Raw genomic sequence first — 13092 nt, 5'->3', positions numbered from 1 at the left:
CATCGCTGTGTTTATGTGCTTAGACCAGCTGAGTCTAATACAACCCTCCTGTACCGCGGCCTACCTGTCATAACATGAGCCAATCAAATCAAAGAGTAAAAGCAGCCGAATAACAAAAGATTGGCTTTTGTTCTGTAGCGCGATTACTACTCAGCCTGCAGTGTTTCCCCTAGAGTGTTTTTTTCTTACAGCAGCAGCATGGTCCGTGGGAGAAACACACACGCAGCAGTTATTATAGTAAATGGCTGAATGATCATAGAAACACTATAGGCAGCAGTTATTATAGTAAATGGCTGAATGATCATAGAAACACTATAGGCAGCAGTTATTATAGTAAATGGCTGAATGATCATAGAAACACTATAGGCAGCAGTTATTATAGTAAATGGCTGAATGATCACAGAAACACTATAGGCAGCAGTGTGTCTGTGTGCTTCTCTCACTCTGTCCGTTTCTAACAGCAGTTTACCTACCAAGTGAGACTGTAAGGTTGACCGATTGGCTGAGGCACAAAAGCTGAGACAAAACCCAGTTATGCAGTCCAAGTGTATTTATTTACCAGTGGAAACCGACAATCCCATGCAGCAATATGTACAGTGCAGGCCTGGCAAAAAGAAATGACTAAAGAAAAACAATACAATAAAAAATAGAAAAAATAACTAAATGCAAAAAACTGTGTAAACAAAGAAAAAGCTCAGCTCTGCACTAGGCAAAGCCCCTTTAAATCTTGGGCCCTCGCAGCTCTCCACACTGGCTTGTCTCTGTTTGAAGTCTGACCATAACTGAACTCCCAGGAACTCCAGCCTCCTCCTTTATATCAGCTGGGTCCTACTAAGAGACATTGATTAGTGTTTGATAATCAATTACCCTACAGGAGATTAACACCTGGTCCACAAAATGTCCAAACATTTATAATTGAATTACAAAAAATTCTAAAACACATTTTTAGACAAGTACTTACTCAAAAGGCAATTGTAAATAGCATTTGCACATTAACGAAGAAAACACCCCTCCAACTCTACCATACTTGGGCCTTCCCCTGGGAACCCCTTTTCAAAAGCCAATGGTACCTTCCTGTACGGTACTGCAAAGGAAAAGCAGGTGACAAACAATTGGTTTTCCTTGCAAAACACTTTTAACAATAAATAGAAATGTTTAATACAAATTCTAGTCCCTGTGTCTTATTTAAAAATACATTGTGTGATTTGTTACACTATGACCCATGATGGAAAAAATATTAACGTTTTGTCGGCAGGCCTCCCGACAACAAACAAAAGTAATGATGAGATGTGAAATCATGCTACGCTAACACTACAACACACACCTCCAAGCCGGCTTGATTTAATTATTAATGGACGTGGCTATGTAGTGTGTGCGTGCGAGTGTGCATCTTACTTTATAGGGCACGGGCTAATCCTGTGACAGAGACCATTTAAGCCTAAAATAAAATTATTTTGAAACTAATATTATTAATATATACAGGGGAAACACTGGACTTCTACCTGACTCCTACAGTACCAATGTCCACCTATCTTTTTAGTCATAAAAGAAACACTGAGCATTAGTTAGTTAGTTAGTTAGTTACATTACAGATGTGGTAACATACAGCCGGTGTTAAATCACCAAAAGAAAAAATGAAAATGAAGAGGTAGACTATGAGAAAAGTCACAGAGGGGATCTGTGTTTCAGTGAGATGCAGCGTCAGAACGATACATGAGCCTGTGTGTGTGTGTGTGTGTGTGTGTGTGAGTGTGTGTGTGGCACTAGAAAAGTACTAAGTGTTGATTTTTCATTGAAAAAGTTTTGAATAAAAGTTGTGAGGCTAAACATGAATTTGCATACTAAAAACTTAAAGTAATAATTTTTTATGAAATATTGTATGATGCAGTTTTAGGGGCAGTAAAACATATTTTAGGCTGGTACATTTTCTCAGTTTTCCTGCCATTGGCAGATGGCCCAAAAAGTTAATTTTGAACCCTGGCTACAGACTAATACATATAAACAAGTACTGGGAAGTGTATCTCCCTCTATATTTCCAATTTATCTTCCTCTATATTTTCAGTGTATCTCCCTCTATATTTCCAATTTATCTTCCTCTATATTTCCAGTATATCTGTCTATACTTCCAGTTTATCTCCCTTCATATTTCCACTTTACTCCTCTCTATATTTCCAGTTTATCTCCCTCTATATTTTCAGTTTATCTCCCTCTTTATTTCCACTATATCTCCCTCTATATTTCTAGTATATCTCCCTCTATATCTCCAGTGTACCCATCTCTATATTTCCAGTTTATCTCCCTCTATATTTCTAGTATATCTCCCTCTATATTTCCAGTTTACCTCTCTCTAGTTTACCCCTCTCTATATTTCCAGTTTACCCCTCTCTATATCTCCAGTTTACCCCTCTCTAGTTTACCCCTCTCTATATTTCCAGTTTATCTCCCTCTATACTTCCAGTTCATCTCACTCTGTTTCCAGTTTATCTCACTCTATATTTCCAGTTTATCTCCCTCTGTATTTCCAGTTTACCCCTCTCTATATTTCCAGTTTATCTCACTCTTTATTGCCAGTTTATCTCCCTCTCTACATTTCCACTTTACCCCTCTCTATATTTCCAGTTTATCTCCCTCTATATTTCCACTGTTTCTCCCTCTATATTTCCAGTTTGTCTCCCTCTATGTTTCCAGTGTATCTCTCTCTATGTTGCCAGTGTATCTGCTATTTTCCAGTGTGTCTGTTGGTTTTCTCCTCTGCAGCTTTTCCTGTTCCAGTTGCTTCGTGGTCTGGCCTACTGCCACCGGAGGAAAGTTCTCCATCGAGACCTGAAGCCCCAAAACCTCCTGATCAATGACAAGGGAGAACTAAAACTGGCTGACTTTGGTGAGCGAGGGAGTGTGGTTCAGTCTTGGGTCTCCATGTGTGGAGATGTATACAGAGGTTTTAAAGGCCACGACAACAATCATAAACTTTGGGCCTTATTTTCGATGAAATAATTTTCCTCAATCTAGACATACATTTGTGATACAAACAGCCAATCGAATGACAAAAATAAGCTTGCATGTTGCTGATGTACACACCCACTCACAACAATGACAACATCACACAGAGGGACCATGCGGGTTGAGTTACTGGAGAAGATAATACAATAAGTTGTGATAAGTGGCTCAAGATTGGCAAGACGTAATAATGAGCAAACCAGAGAAGTAAAGCAACAGTGACAGTGACCATGAAGATGGAGTAGTGTCACACAACCTCTATCATGTGGAAATGGTTTGGTTATCTCCAGTCTGACAAACCACAGAGCAACACTGTGTTAATCTCCACAAAGCTCTTCCTTCATGTGAAAAGGTTCGCTGCCGTCCCACAGAGCTCACAGACAGTATGAGTTAGCAGTATCGTGCTAGCCTCAGACGTTCATGGAATACTAGCCAACCTATTAGCGGTCATTCGACTGCCAGCAAAGGCAGTCGAATGACAATTCAATTTGGTGGACAGATCAGCTTTGGGGAAAGGAACCTGGGCTTTCAATTACATGATTGTTGCTTTTGAGTCATAACTATGAAATTAACGGGATAGACTTAATTCCAAATCCTAAAGGTATCTTTGCAACATCAAGAAACCAACTTCACTTCAAATTTAAGTGATAGGAATGATATCTTTCTTTGTTAACAAGTTGTTGAATTGTTCAGCTGTTAGCGGTTTTCGCTCTCTGAGTGCCTTCTAGTTTATTTTGTCCTGTTTTCTGCCTCAACAAACATGAGAAAGATGTTTGAAACTGAGGTTCTTGCTGGAGCGTTAAGACTAGGTCTGTGCATTATATTGTTTTTTTTATTGCTATTGTGATATGAAATTGTGCAAATGCACATTGCAGTGGACTGCGATATAGGCTTTTTTAAATAACGTAATTTGCATTTTAGTCATGCAATCCAATGTCTTCATGCAAACCAGTTGCAAACAGATTCCGACGAATCAGCTGGACCTGTAGGTGAACATGAAAGCAAAATAAGTGAAACGGGCCGTGAACAAAAAGAGAAAACTGTTATTGAAACAGTTGAGAATTTGGATGCAGAGGAATTAGTACCAAAAGGAATGGTGCATCAGGGGCGTGCTGGCTCAGTGGTCCAAGGCACGTACCATGTAACCGTGACGACCTGGGTTTGAATCCAGCCCTTTCCTGTCTCTCTGCACTGTCAAATAATGGCAACAATGCCAAAAAAGAATCTGCAAAACCTATCAAGTAGTAGTGGCAACAAGAAGGGGTACCACCACCTTAAAAGCAACCACAGGGAGTTGTACGAAGAATGCATGACAAAAAAGTCTGAAACAACTGAAGAAAACAGTAGGACTTAAGTCAGCAGCTCCTCAAACTGCAACTTCAGCAGCACTGAAGGAGCAATCCATTGAGTTTTGCGGCATGACTCCATATGAAAAGTCTTCCTGGGATGAAGAAATAACCAAAGCCATTACAAATTATTTAGGACATGGTGCCAATTTGCACGATTGGTAGAGAAGGCTTCAAGAACCTCATAAACAAGTTGGACAACAGATACCATCTTCCATCACATATGTATTTCTCACAAGTTGCTACTTGTTATATGAGAAATGCAAGAGGTTATTCAAGTTTTAACTTTTGCAAGTGGAGTATTTACCCAGCATGACAGACCTGTGGTCTAGTAGAACAGAGCTGCACATGAGCCTCACTGTGCGCTTCATCAGTAATTTCCAAATGAATAGTCAATGTTTACAAACAGCCTATTTTACCAAGGAACACAGGAGATAAAATATAACAGTTGGTTTAAGAGTAAAACTCAGTGGCTGGTTTAGACAGACTACATCTAGCCATTGCTAAGTAAACTGGTATGGGAAGTGGGTATGTGCGGATGCAGATTTTTTTTACTCTGTTTAATGTGAAAGCAATAAAAGAATGTTCAAAATAATTTATCCTCATACATAGTTTACTCAATTTTACAGTGTAAGACTATTACTTACATGTAGGACATTAGAATAGTACACTACTGAATATCGAAAGTCATAACACAATCATAATATCCAGTGTAGTAATCGCATATCGCCTTTGTTCATATCATGCAGCCCTAGTTTAGGTGACTCCGGTGATGGATGCTCATTATTTTACCAATTATTTTACTAGTTTGGGAAAGAGTGTTTGTGTTTGAAATACGTTGTGGGATGTTTGGACACAGTCTTTTGGAGGACGTTGCAGCAGTGGAACACCTCTTCTCACTTCGACACGCAACATTTTATTAAATTATTTTGGAGGGATTCTCACAGTAAATAAACTACCTAGCAGTCACATGGTGGGAGCACTACAGTACACTTAACGGTATGCATGGAGAGCGCAAGCTGGCCCACAGCCCAGAGCCGGCAAGTGGACTAGTGTGGACAAACAGTGCTCACATCTTTCCTTCGCTTTTTTCTGTTTATCTAGACTGTGAAAAGTTGCAAACCTTTACCTTTTAAACTTAACCGAGGTGATAGGTTTTACATTTGTAACAATATATACATACTCATTGTCATACAGGTATTTTTCCAGACAGAATGAAAATAGCAAAGGTTATTCCACTTTTTAAAACAGGAAATAAACACAGCTTTACTAACTACAGACCAGTGTCTTTGCTTTCACAATTTTCCAAAGTGCTTGAAAAACTGTTTGTACAAAAATTAGATACTTTTATTGAAAAGAATAAATTGTTTTAGTGAGAGTCGGTATGGCTTTCGGACAAATCGATCTACAGCTTTAATGAAAATAATGGAAGAAATTACAACAGCAATAGAAAGTAAGAAGTACACAATAGGGGTATTTATTGATTTAAAAATGAAAAAGTTTTACTGTCTATAGATGGAGTTTATATTGAAAGAGTATTTGAATTTAGATTTTAGGGTGTAATAATGGATGAAAAACTGACATGGAAATCTCATATAGCATATGTAAAAACAAAGGTGTCTAAGAATATTTCTGTTTTGAACAAAGCAAAGTATGTGTTAGATTACAAGGCAATGCAAATTCTGTACTGTTCACTTATTTTGTCATATTTTAGTTACTGTGTGGAAGTGTGGGGCAACACGTATATGAGCAACATAAAGCCATTGTTTATATTACAGAAAAGAGCAGTAAGAATTATTCATAAAGTAGATTCAAGAGAACACACCAACAGCCTGTTTATTAAGTCAGGACTAATGAAACTTAAAGATTTAGTTGAGTTACAGACATTATTAGTTATGTACTGGGCAAAAAGCAGAGTATTACCAGAAAACTTACAAAAGTTGTTTGTTTTTAGTTCAGAGGACGAGGACCATAGAAGGAAATTTAATTTTAAGCATCAGTATGCACGGACCACTTTAAAGCAGATGTGTATTTCAGTTGTTGGTGTCAAACTGTGGAATTCTCTACAGAATGATTTAAAGGGTTGTATAAATATCTTTCAGTTCAGGAAAATGTATAAAGAAAGAATAACTAGACTATATGAAGTTGTCAGGTAATGGGTTTCCTTAATTGATGGTGAATTATTGTGTATGGCTTTTGATTCTTTTTTATTTCTCATGTTACTGTAAGTATTGGTTGTTAAGTAACTGTAATTGACAGACCATCTATTTCTATTGTTTAGTTATGTTTTGAGTAAGGGGCAGGCAGAATAAGATTTTCTTCTCCCTGCTCCTTTTCGGTCATGGAATTAGTTTATTGAGTTTATTTATATCAGGGACCATGTACAAAATACATTAATCTCAAACAAAGAGAGAAGATGCTTTGTACCAGATTTAGCTGCTAGCTAATTTCCATCTGTAGTCCCTGAATGTGTAAATTGAGTTGTGTTTTGATTGTGAATTGCTTTTTTTTCTTTTCTGGAGCTGTGCATTACCATGAGCGGAACAAATAAATAAATAAATACATACACTACATGACCAAAAGTATGCGGACATCTCTTCTAATTAGTGGATTTGGCTATTGCCGCACCTATTGCTGACAGGTATATTAAACTGAGTTCACAGCCATGAAATCTCCACAGACAAACACTGGCAGCTGAACGGGCTAAACTGAAGAGCTCAGTGACTTTCAGCGTGGCTCTGTCACAGGAAGCCTCCTTTCAACGAGTCAGTTCACCACAGGAAAGCCTTTCAACGAGTCAGTTCACCACAGGAAAGCCTTTCAACGAGTCAGTTCACCACAGGAAAGCCTTTCAACGAGTCAGTTCGTCAGATTTCTGTAACAGTTGTTCCTGTGAAGAGGAAACGTCTAGAGCAACAACAGTCAGACTGAAGCTCACAGAACAGACCGCCAAGTGCTGAAGAGCGGAGAGAGAACAAAGTTTCTGTCCTCGGTCCAACGCTCATTACTGAGTTCATAACATCAGCACAGGAGCTGTTCATCTGGAGCTTCAGGAAACGTGTTTCTGTCGCTGAAACGTGTTTCTGTCGCACACAAGCCTGAGATCACCATGCGAAATGCCAAGTGTCTGCAGTGTGAAGCTCGCCGCCATCGGACTCTGGAGCAGAGGAAAGGCATTCTCTGGAGCGATGAATCATGCTTCACCATCTGGCGGTCTGACAGATGAATCTGGTTTGGTGGATGCCAGGAGAACGCTTCCTGCTCGAACGCCTAGTGCCAACTGTAAAGTTTGGTGGAGGAGGAATAACGTTCTGGGCTGTTTCATGGTTTGGTCCTTAGTTAAGTGAAGGAAATGTTAATGCTACAGCAGACAATCACATTCTAGATGATCATGTGCGTCCAATTTTGTGGCAACAGTTTGCTGAAGGCCCTTTCCTGTTTCAGCAGGATGACGCCCCAAACACAGAGCCTGACCTCTGACCTCAACCCTACTACCTTTGGGATGAACTGGAAGTGGACTGCGAGCCGGGCCTGATCGCCTGACATCACAGCAAATCCAGTAGCAATGTTCCAACATCTAGTGGAAAGACTTCAGAGTGGAGGCTGTTACAGCAGAAAAGGGACCAACTCCATATTAATGAACAGGATTCTGGAATTAGATGTTTCCACAAGCAGGTTCCACATACTTTTGGCCATGTAGTGTATATATGCATGTATGTATATAGAATACAGTTTATAATACACACACTCGATTATAGGTACAGTATGTGTACAGTATGTGTGTGTATATGTTGAATATTGTGTACATACACATGTATATATGTATGTGTATCTATATGTATGTATGCATATATGTATGTATATTAGGGGTGTCACGATTCTCCAAATCCACGATTCAATTTGACTTTCGATTTTAAGGTCACGATTCGATTTGATTTTCGATTTAAACATTTTTTTTTTCAGCACTGACAGCTATGCCATTGTTAGTGGGTGCCATGCCATTGTTCCGACAGCCCATTATTCTGAAACCCCAATAGTCCGAAAAATGTCCAATTGGACCGAAAGCCCATTTGTCCGACAACCTGTTATCCCGAAAACAAACGCCCATTGCTCTGAAAATACACACTCTCCCTGTAGTTAGAAAGATAATTTAAACAAACATTCCAAATAATAATTATAATGAAATGAATCTACTCTGAGGCAAATTTATCCTTCTTTATCTGTCCATTGTTCACACTAAATCTTCCATTGTTTCTCCAACAAACAGAAGCACATGGCTAATTATTATGCAGAATGACATCATCGGACCTTCTCGGGTGCAACGGAGGAAGCTGGCTGTCGGACCTCACGGTCGGATATTTACTCTACAATCCTGCTTCTCTGGTTGGAATTCTGCAGCGTTCTATGCAGCAGTGATATTAAGATAGTAGTGAGGCTTAATCCCCTAAGAAGAACAAGCTACTCATGTTTTCTTCATGGACGCACATGGTCTGATGTTTGGAGCAGTCGAGTGGTGTAGTTGGTAAGTTACTGAACGTCAGTTCTGACAGCCGTATATATACACAGATGCTCCCAATCAACCGGGGGAAAGAGGGTGTGAAACATCAGGAGGCAGCAGGACCGACTGATTGCAGGCCATGAATCTTTCCAACTGCAGGGAGAGTGTGTATTTTCGGAGCAATGGGCGCTTGGCTGTCGGACAAATGGACTTTCGGTCCAATGGGACATTTTTCGGACTATTGGGGTTTCGGAATAATGGGCCCTCAGAACAATGGGCGGTCCCCCAGTGGGTGCTGCGCTGGTGGGATGGTGTCTCGAAAAGTAACGCAGCTGCAGGCTACCGGTGAGCTCGTTAATTAGCAGCTACGCTGTGTCGTCATTGAATTTTTTTTTATTTTTTTTTTTTCGGACGTGTGCAAGTAGGAAGGGGTGGAAAGAAAAAAAAATACTGGGAGAATTGCGAACCTGCTTGTGATTTCGAAGGTCGAAATTGAATGCTCATTTCGATCGATTTTCGATTTAGAATCGACACCCCTAATGTATATGTGTGTATGTAGAATGCAGTACATAATACACACTGATGTAGCCTGGGTTAATCCAGTCTGTGTGTTTTAGGTTTGGCCCGGGCCAAGTCCATCCCTACTAAGACCTACTCCAATGAGGTGGTGACTTTGTGGTATCGTCCACCAGACATCCTGCTGGGCAGCACAGATTATTCTACACAGATAGACATGTGGTAAGTTGTTACTGGAATACTAGTATTAGTATTGGTACTAGTAGTAATAATATTAGTAGTGGTAGTGGTAGTAGTGGTACAGTGATATCCTACTGAGCAGCACAGATTACACAGGTTGGGTAGTAACACAATACTTTACGTATTATTGTATTCCTTTACATTACCTAGAAAATAATGTATTCTGATTACAGATGCTTGTGAAAATTAGTGTATTGTTAAACCTGGAATAAGCAATATCAGCCCTTCTAACCAATCCTGAAGCTCATGTTACTGTGTTGAGATTTCATTGAGACATAATGATGGAAACCAGTATCCAGCTGTGTTGCTGTTTTCTCCTCTTTTCTAAAGCTTGTTGTCAGATTCTGCTCCTGATCGAAGCTCCTCCCCCTCAATTCAGCAGCTTTTCATTTTTTTAAAACTAGCTCGTCTCCCTCGCTGTTTAAAAGCGATGCTTTCTCCCTCCCATTCCTGAACATTTTCTCATAATGGTGGAATCGATGAAGTGAGCGAGTGAGTAAACTTGTTAAACTAGTAAATTTGTTAAACTAGCAAAGTTGTTAAACTAGTGAACGTGTTAAACTAGTAAAAATGTTATACATGTTAAACTTGTTAAGCTAGTAAACTTTTAAACTACTGAACTTGTTAAAAGAGTAAACTTGTTAAACTAGTAAACATGTTAAACTCGTGAACTTGCTACCTGCCTCACTTGTCAATGTGGGACATGTGACCTTCAGCAGGAGGAAGATCTGTCAAAGTGAGACTGGTAACTGGTGAGACTTCTCCGTAGGTACGGTTAGCTTAGCTGTTAGCATTTATGCACAGTGCTTCCGTACTGCAACTTTTAAGTGAAAGTAATAAACTCAGAAGGCCATTTAAATAGTGGCAGCTGGTCTACGTCTTTATAAAATGAGTCGCAGTAGAAAGTTGGTGTTTGTGGCATTCATTCAATGTTTATACGCTGAAATATCATTAAAATTACTAAAATATTACAAAATATATTACCAAAAAGAGACATAGCATGCAGTTGGACATGCTGAGATGTTTATCTCGTTGCCATTGGATACAGGTAGAGGCAGGAAAGCCTGAATTTTGTAACCAAACATAACTGTACTGCTTGGATCGCTATACAGCTTTGCTTCTGTTTGTTAGTCAATACAGACAGAGAGATTTTTTTGATTCACTTTTGTGCCTTTGGCAGTTTTTAGCCCCGTAACAGCAGGGGCTCTCCTCCTCTCCTCTCCTCCTCCTCTCCTCCTCTCCTCCTCTCCTCCTCTCCTCTCCTCTCCTCTGCTCCTCTCCTCCTCTCCTCCTCTCCTCTCCTACATTACACAGCTGACTAGCTGTGATTTAAAAAAAAAAAAAGGTTTAAATTCTAATCCAAATACACTAAGTAATTTCTTTCATGTCATTTTTTACTAATGTTACAAACTCCCCCTCCTTTATATTTATAGCCAACAGTTGGAGTGTAGCGGACTCCCTGCCTCTTCATCCTCAGAAGAGTTTTCCTGCTTTTCCTCTTTATGTAATGTCCATGTACTAGCTAGTACAAGCGCATTGAAAATGATGAATGTGTTGTTTCACAGCCAGACGATTAGAGAGCATAGTTACTCTATATTACCTCAGCTGATGGTAAACAAGCTGATGTAACAAACAATATAGGAAGAGATTTTGACAACAGCCTCTGAAACATATCTAATATTATATCTTTGAGAAATTGATATGAACTATTGTGATTTGATATGAACTCATGATGTCATAGCAGCAGATACCCAAGGGAGGTTTAATTCTTATGCTTGTTTACAAGACACGATGGACATTTGGAAATCTTGTTTTCTACATTTATTATTAAAACAAAACTAGCTTCATAAAGAACCCTCCGATTTGTTCAAATAAAAACAAATCAGAGAAAGCCCAGTGAGGATCTTAAAAGGTTCTTTTAATATTGGTCCTAAAACAATTCTTTATAGCACCAAAAGGGTTCTGTGCTATGGTTCTGTGCTGTACTAGTATGAACTATTTTGTGGCACTATATAGAACCCTTTGTAGTAATGGGACATCCTACTGTGACTACTGACTACTACTGTGAGCTGTCTGTCTGTCTACCTGTCTGTCTGCAGGAGGGTGGGCCGTATATTTTCTGACCTGTCTATCTGTCTGTCTGCAGGGGGGTGGGCCGTATATTTTCTGACCTGTCTGTCTACCTGTCTGTCTGCAGGGGGGTGGGCCGTATATTTTCTGACCTGTCTATCTGTCTGTCTGCAGGGGGGTGGGCCGTATATTTTCTGACCTGTCTGTCTACCTGTCTGTCTGCAGGGGGGTGGGCTGTATATTCTATGAGATGTCGACAGGTCGACCTCTGTTTCCTGGTTCCACCGTGGAGGAGGAGCTTCACTTTATCTTCAAGCTGCTGGGTAAGAGAGAGAGAGAGAGGGAGAGAGAGACGCAGAGAGAGAGAGACGCAGAGAGAGAGTTGCCGTCACAGGATTTTCAAGAAATTTAAGGGAATGATACTAATCTGGTGTAATAACAGTAATGACTGATGTGTAGATGGTGTGCAGGAGCTTTTTCTTTCTTTCTTTGTCTTCTGCTCTCCTGTCAAAAACGTTTTTTATTTTAAAATAATGCTGTGGATCTTTCATATGGAAGGAATTTAACGGAGGTAGAAAATATACAAACTAAGTGTGTGTGTGTGTGTGTGTGTGTGTGTGTGTGTGTGTGTGTGTGTGTGTGTGTGTAGGTACTCCTACAGAGGAGAGCTGGCCTGGGATCTGCTCTAATGAAGAGTTTATCTCCTATAACTATCCTCACTACCGAGCTGAGAGACTGAGCAACCACACACCCAGGTACACACACACACACACACACACACACACACACACACACACATAGTCAAATGTATTACTTGTGTCATAAGGGTTACAGCTGTTTTGGTTTGTCCTTACTGTTGTATTTGGAAAAATACATTATTTCAGTATTTAGAGTAGGCATTTGGCATTACTTTTTGTTAAGTGATACAATGGTCATCAGGCTAAATGATACGTCAGCGGAGTGATACGTCAGCGGAGTGATACGTCAGCGGAGTGATAAGTCACTGGAGTGATAAGTCAGCGGAGTGATATGTCAGCGGAGTGATAAGTCACTGGAGTGATAAGTCAGCGGAGTGATACGTCAGCGGAGTGATACGTCAGCGGAGTGATAAGTCAGCGCAGTGATAAGTCAGCGGAGTGATACGTCAGCGGAGTGATAAGTCAGCGGAGTGATAAGTCAGCGGAGTGATAAGTCAGCGGAGTGATACGTCAGCGGAGTGATAAGTCAGCGGAGTGATAAGTCAGCGGAGTGATACGTCAGCGGAGTGATACCCTTGTGATTGAATTTGCACTTGAACAGTAAAGAAACCTAAACTGTTTCTTGTGGCTCAACTCATTTCATTGCTGTTAGTGTAAGAGAAGAAACATGACAGTTACTAAGAGGGTTAATTGTAGAAGGTGCCATGCAGAAATAAATGTATGTGTG

At 40.0% G+C, this 13092-nt stretch overlaps 1 protein-coding gene across 1 annotated transcript in view; it reads left to right on the top strand.

Annotated features, from left to right (window-relative positions):
• The window catches only part of LOC139659380 (cyclin-dependent kinase 16-like), a gene marked incomplete at its 3' end in the record, with an annotated part of 51248 nt that extends 38826 nt beyond the window's left edge, over positions 1-12422 (top strand). The window contains exons 11-14 of the mRNA XM_071537629.1: positions 2758-2881; positions 9459-9579; positions 11893-11990; positions 12317-12422. Of these exons, the coding sequence (XP_071393730.1) occupies positions 2758-2881; positions 9459-9579; positions 11893-11990; positions 12317-12422 (449 nt within the window). The remainder of the gene's footprint in view (positions 1-2757; positions 2882-9458; positions 9580-11892; positions 11991-12316) is intronic.
• Positions 12423-13092: the final 670 nt, after the last annotated feature.

This window comes from Centroberyx affinis, unplaced genomic scaffold (genome assembly GCF_046629955.1).
Source record: "Centroberyx affinis isolate AG114_WGS23_722 - 3 ecotype Tasmania unplaced genomic scaffold, CSIRO-AGI_Caff_v1 ptg003079l_1, whole genome shotgun sequence".
In the NCBI taxonomy this organism is placed as follows: domain Eukaryota; kingdom Metazoa; phylum Chordata; class Actinopteri; order Beryciformes; family Berycidae; genus Centroberyx; species Centroberyx affinis.
The sequence above is the reverse complement of the archived record's forward strand: the minus strand, read 5'-3'. Positions and strand labels throughout refer to the sequence as shown.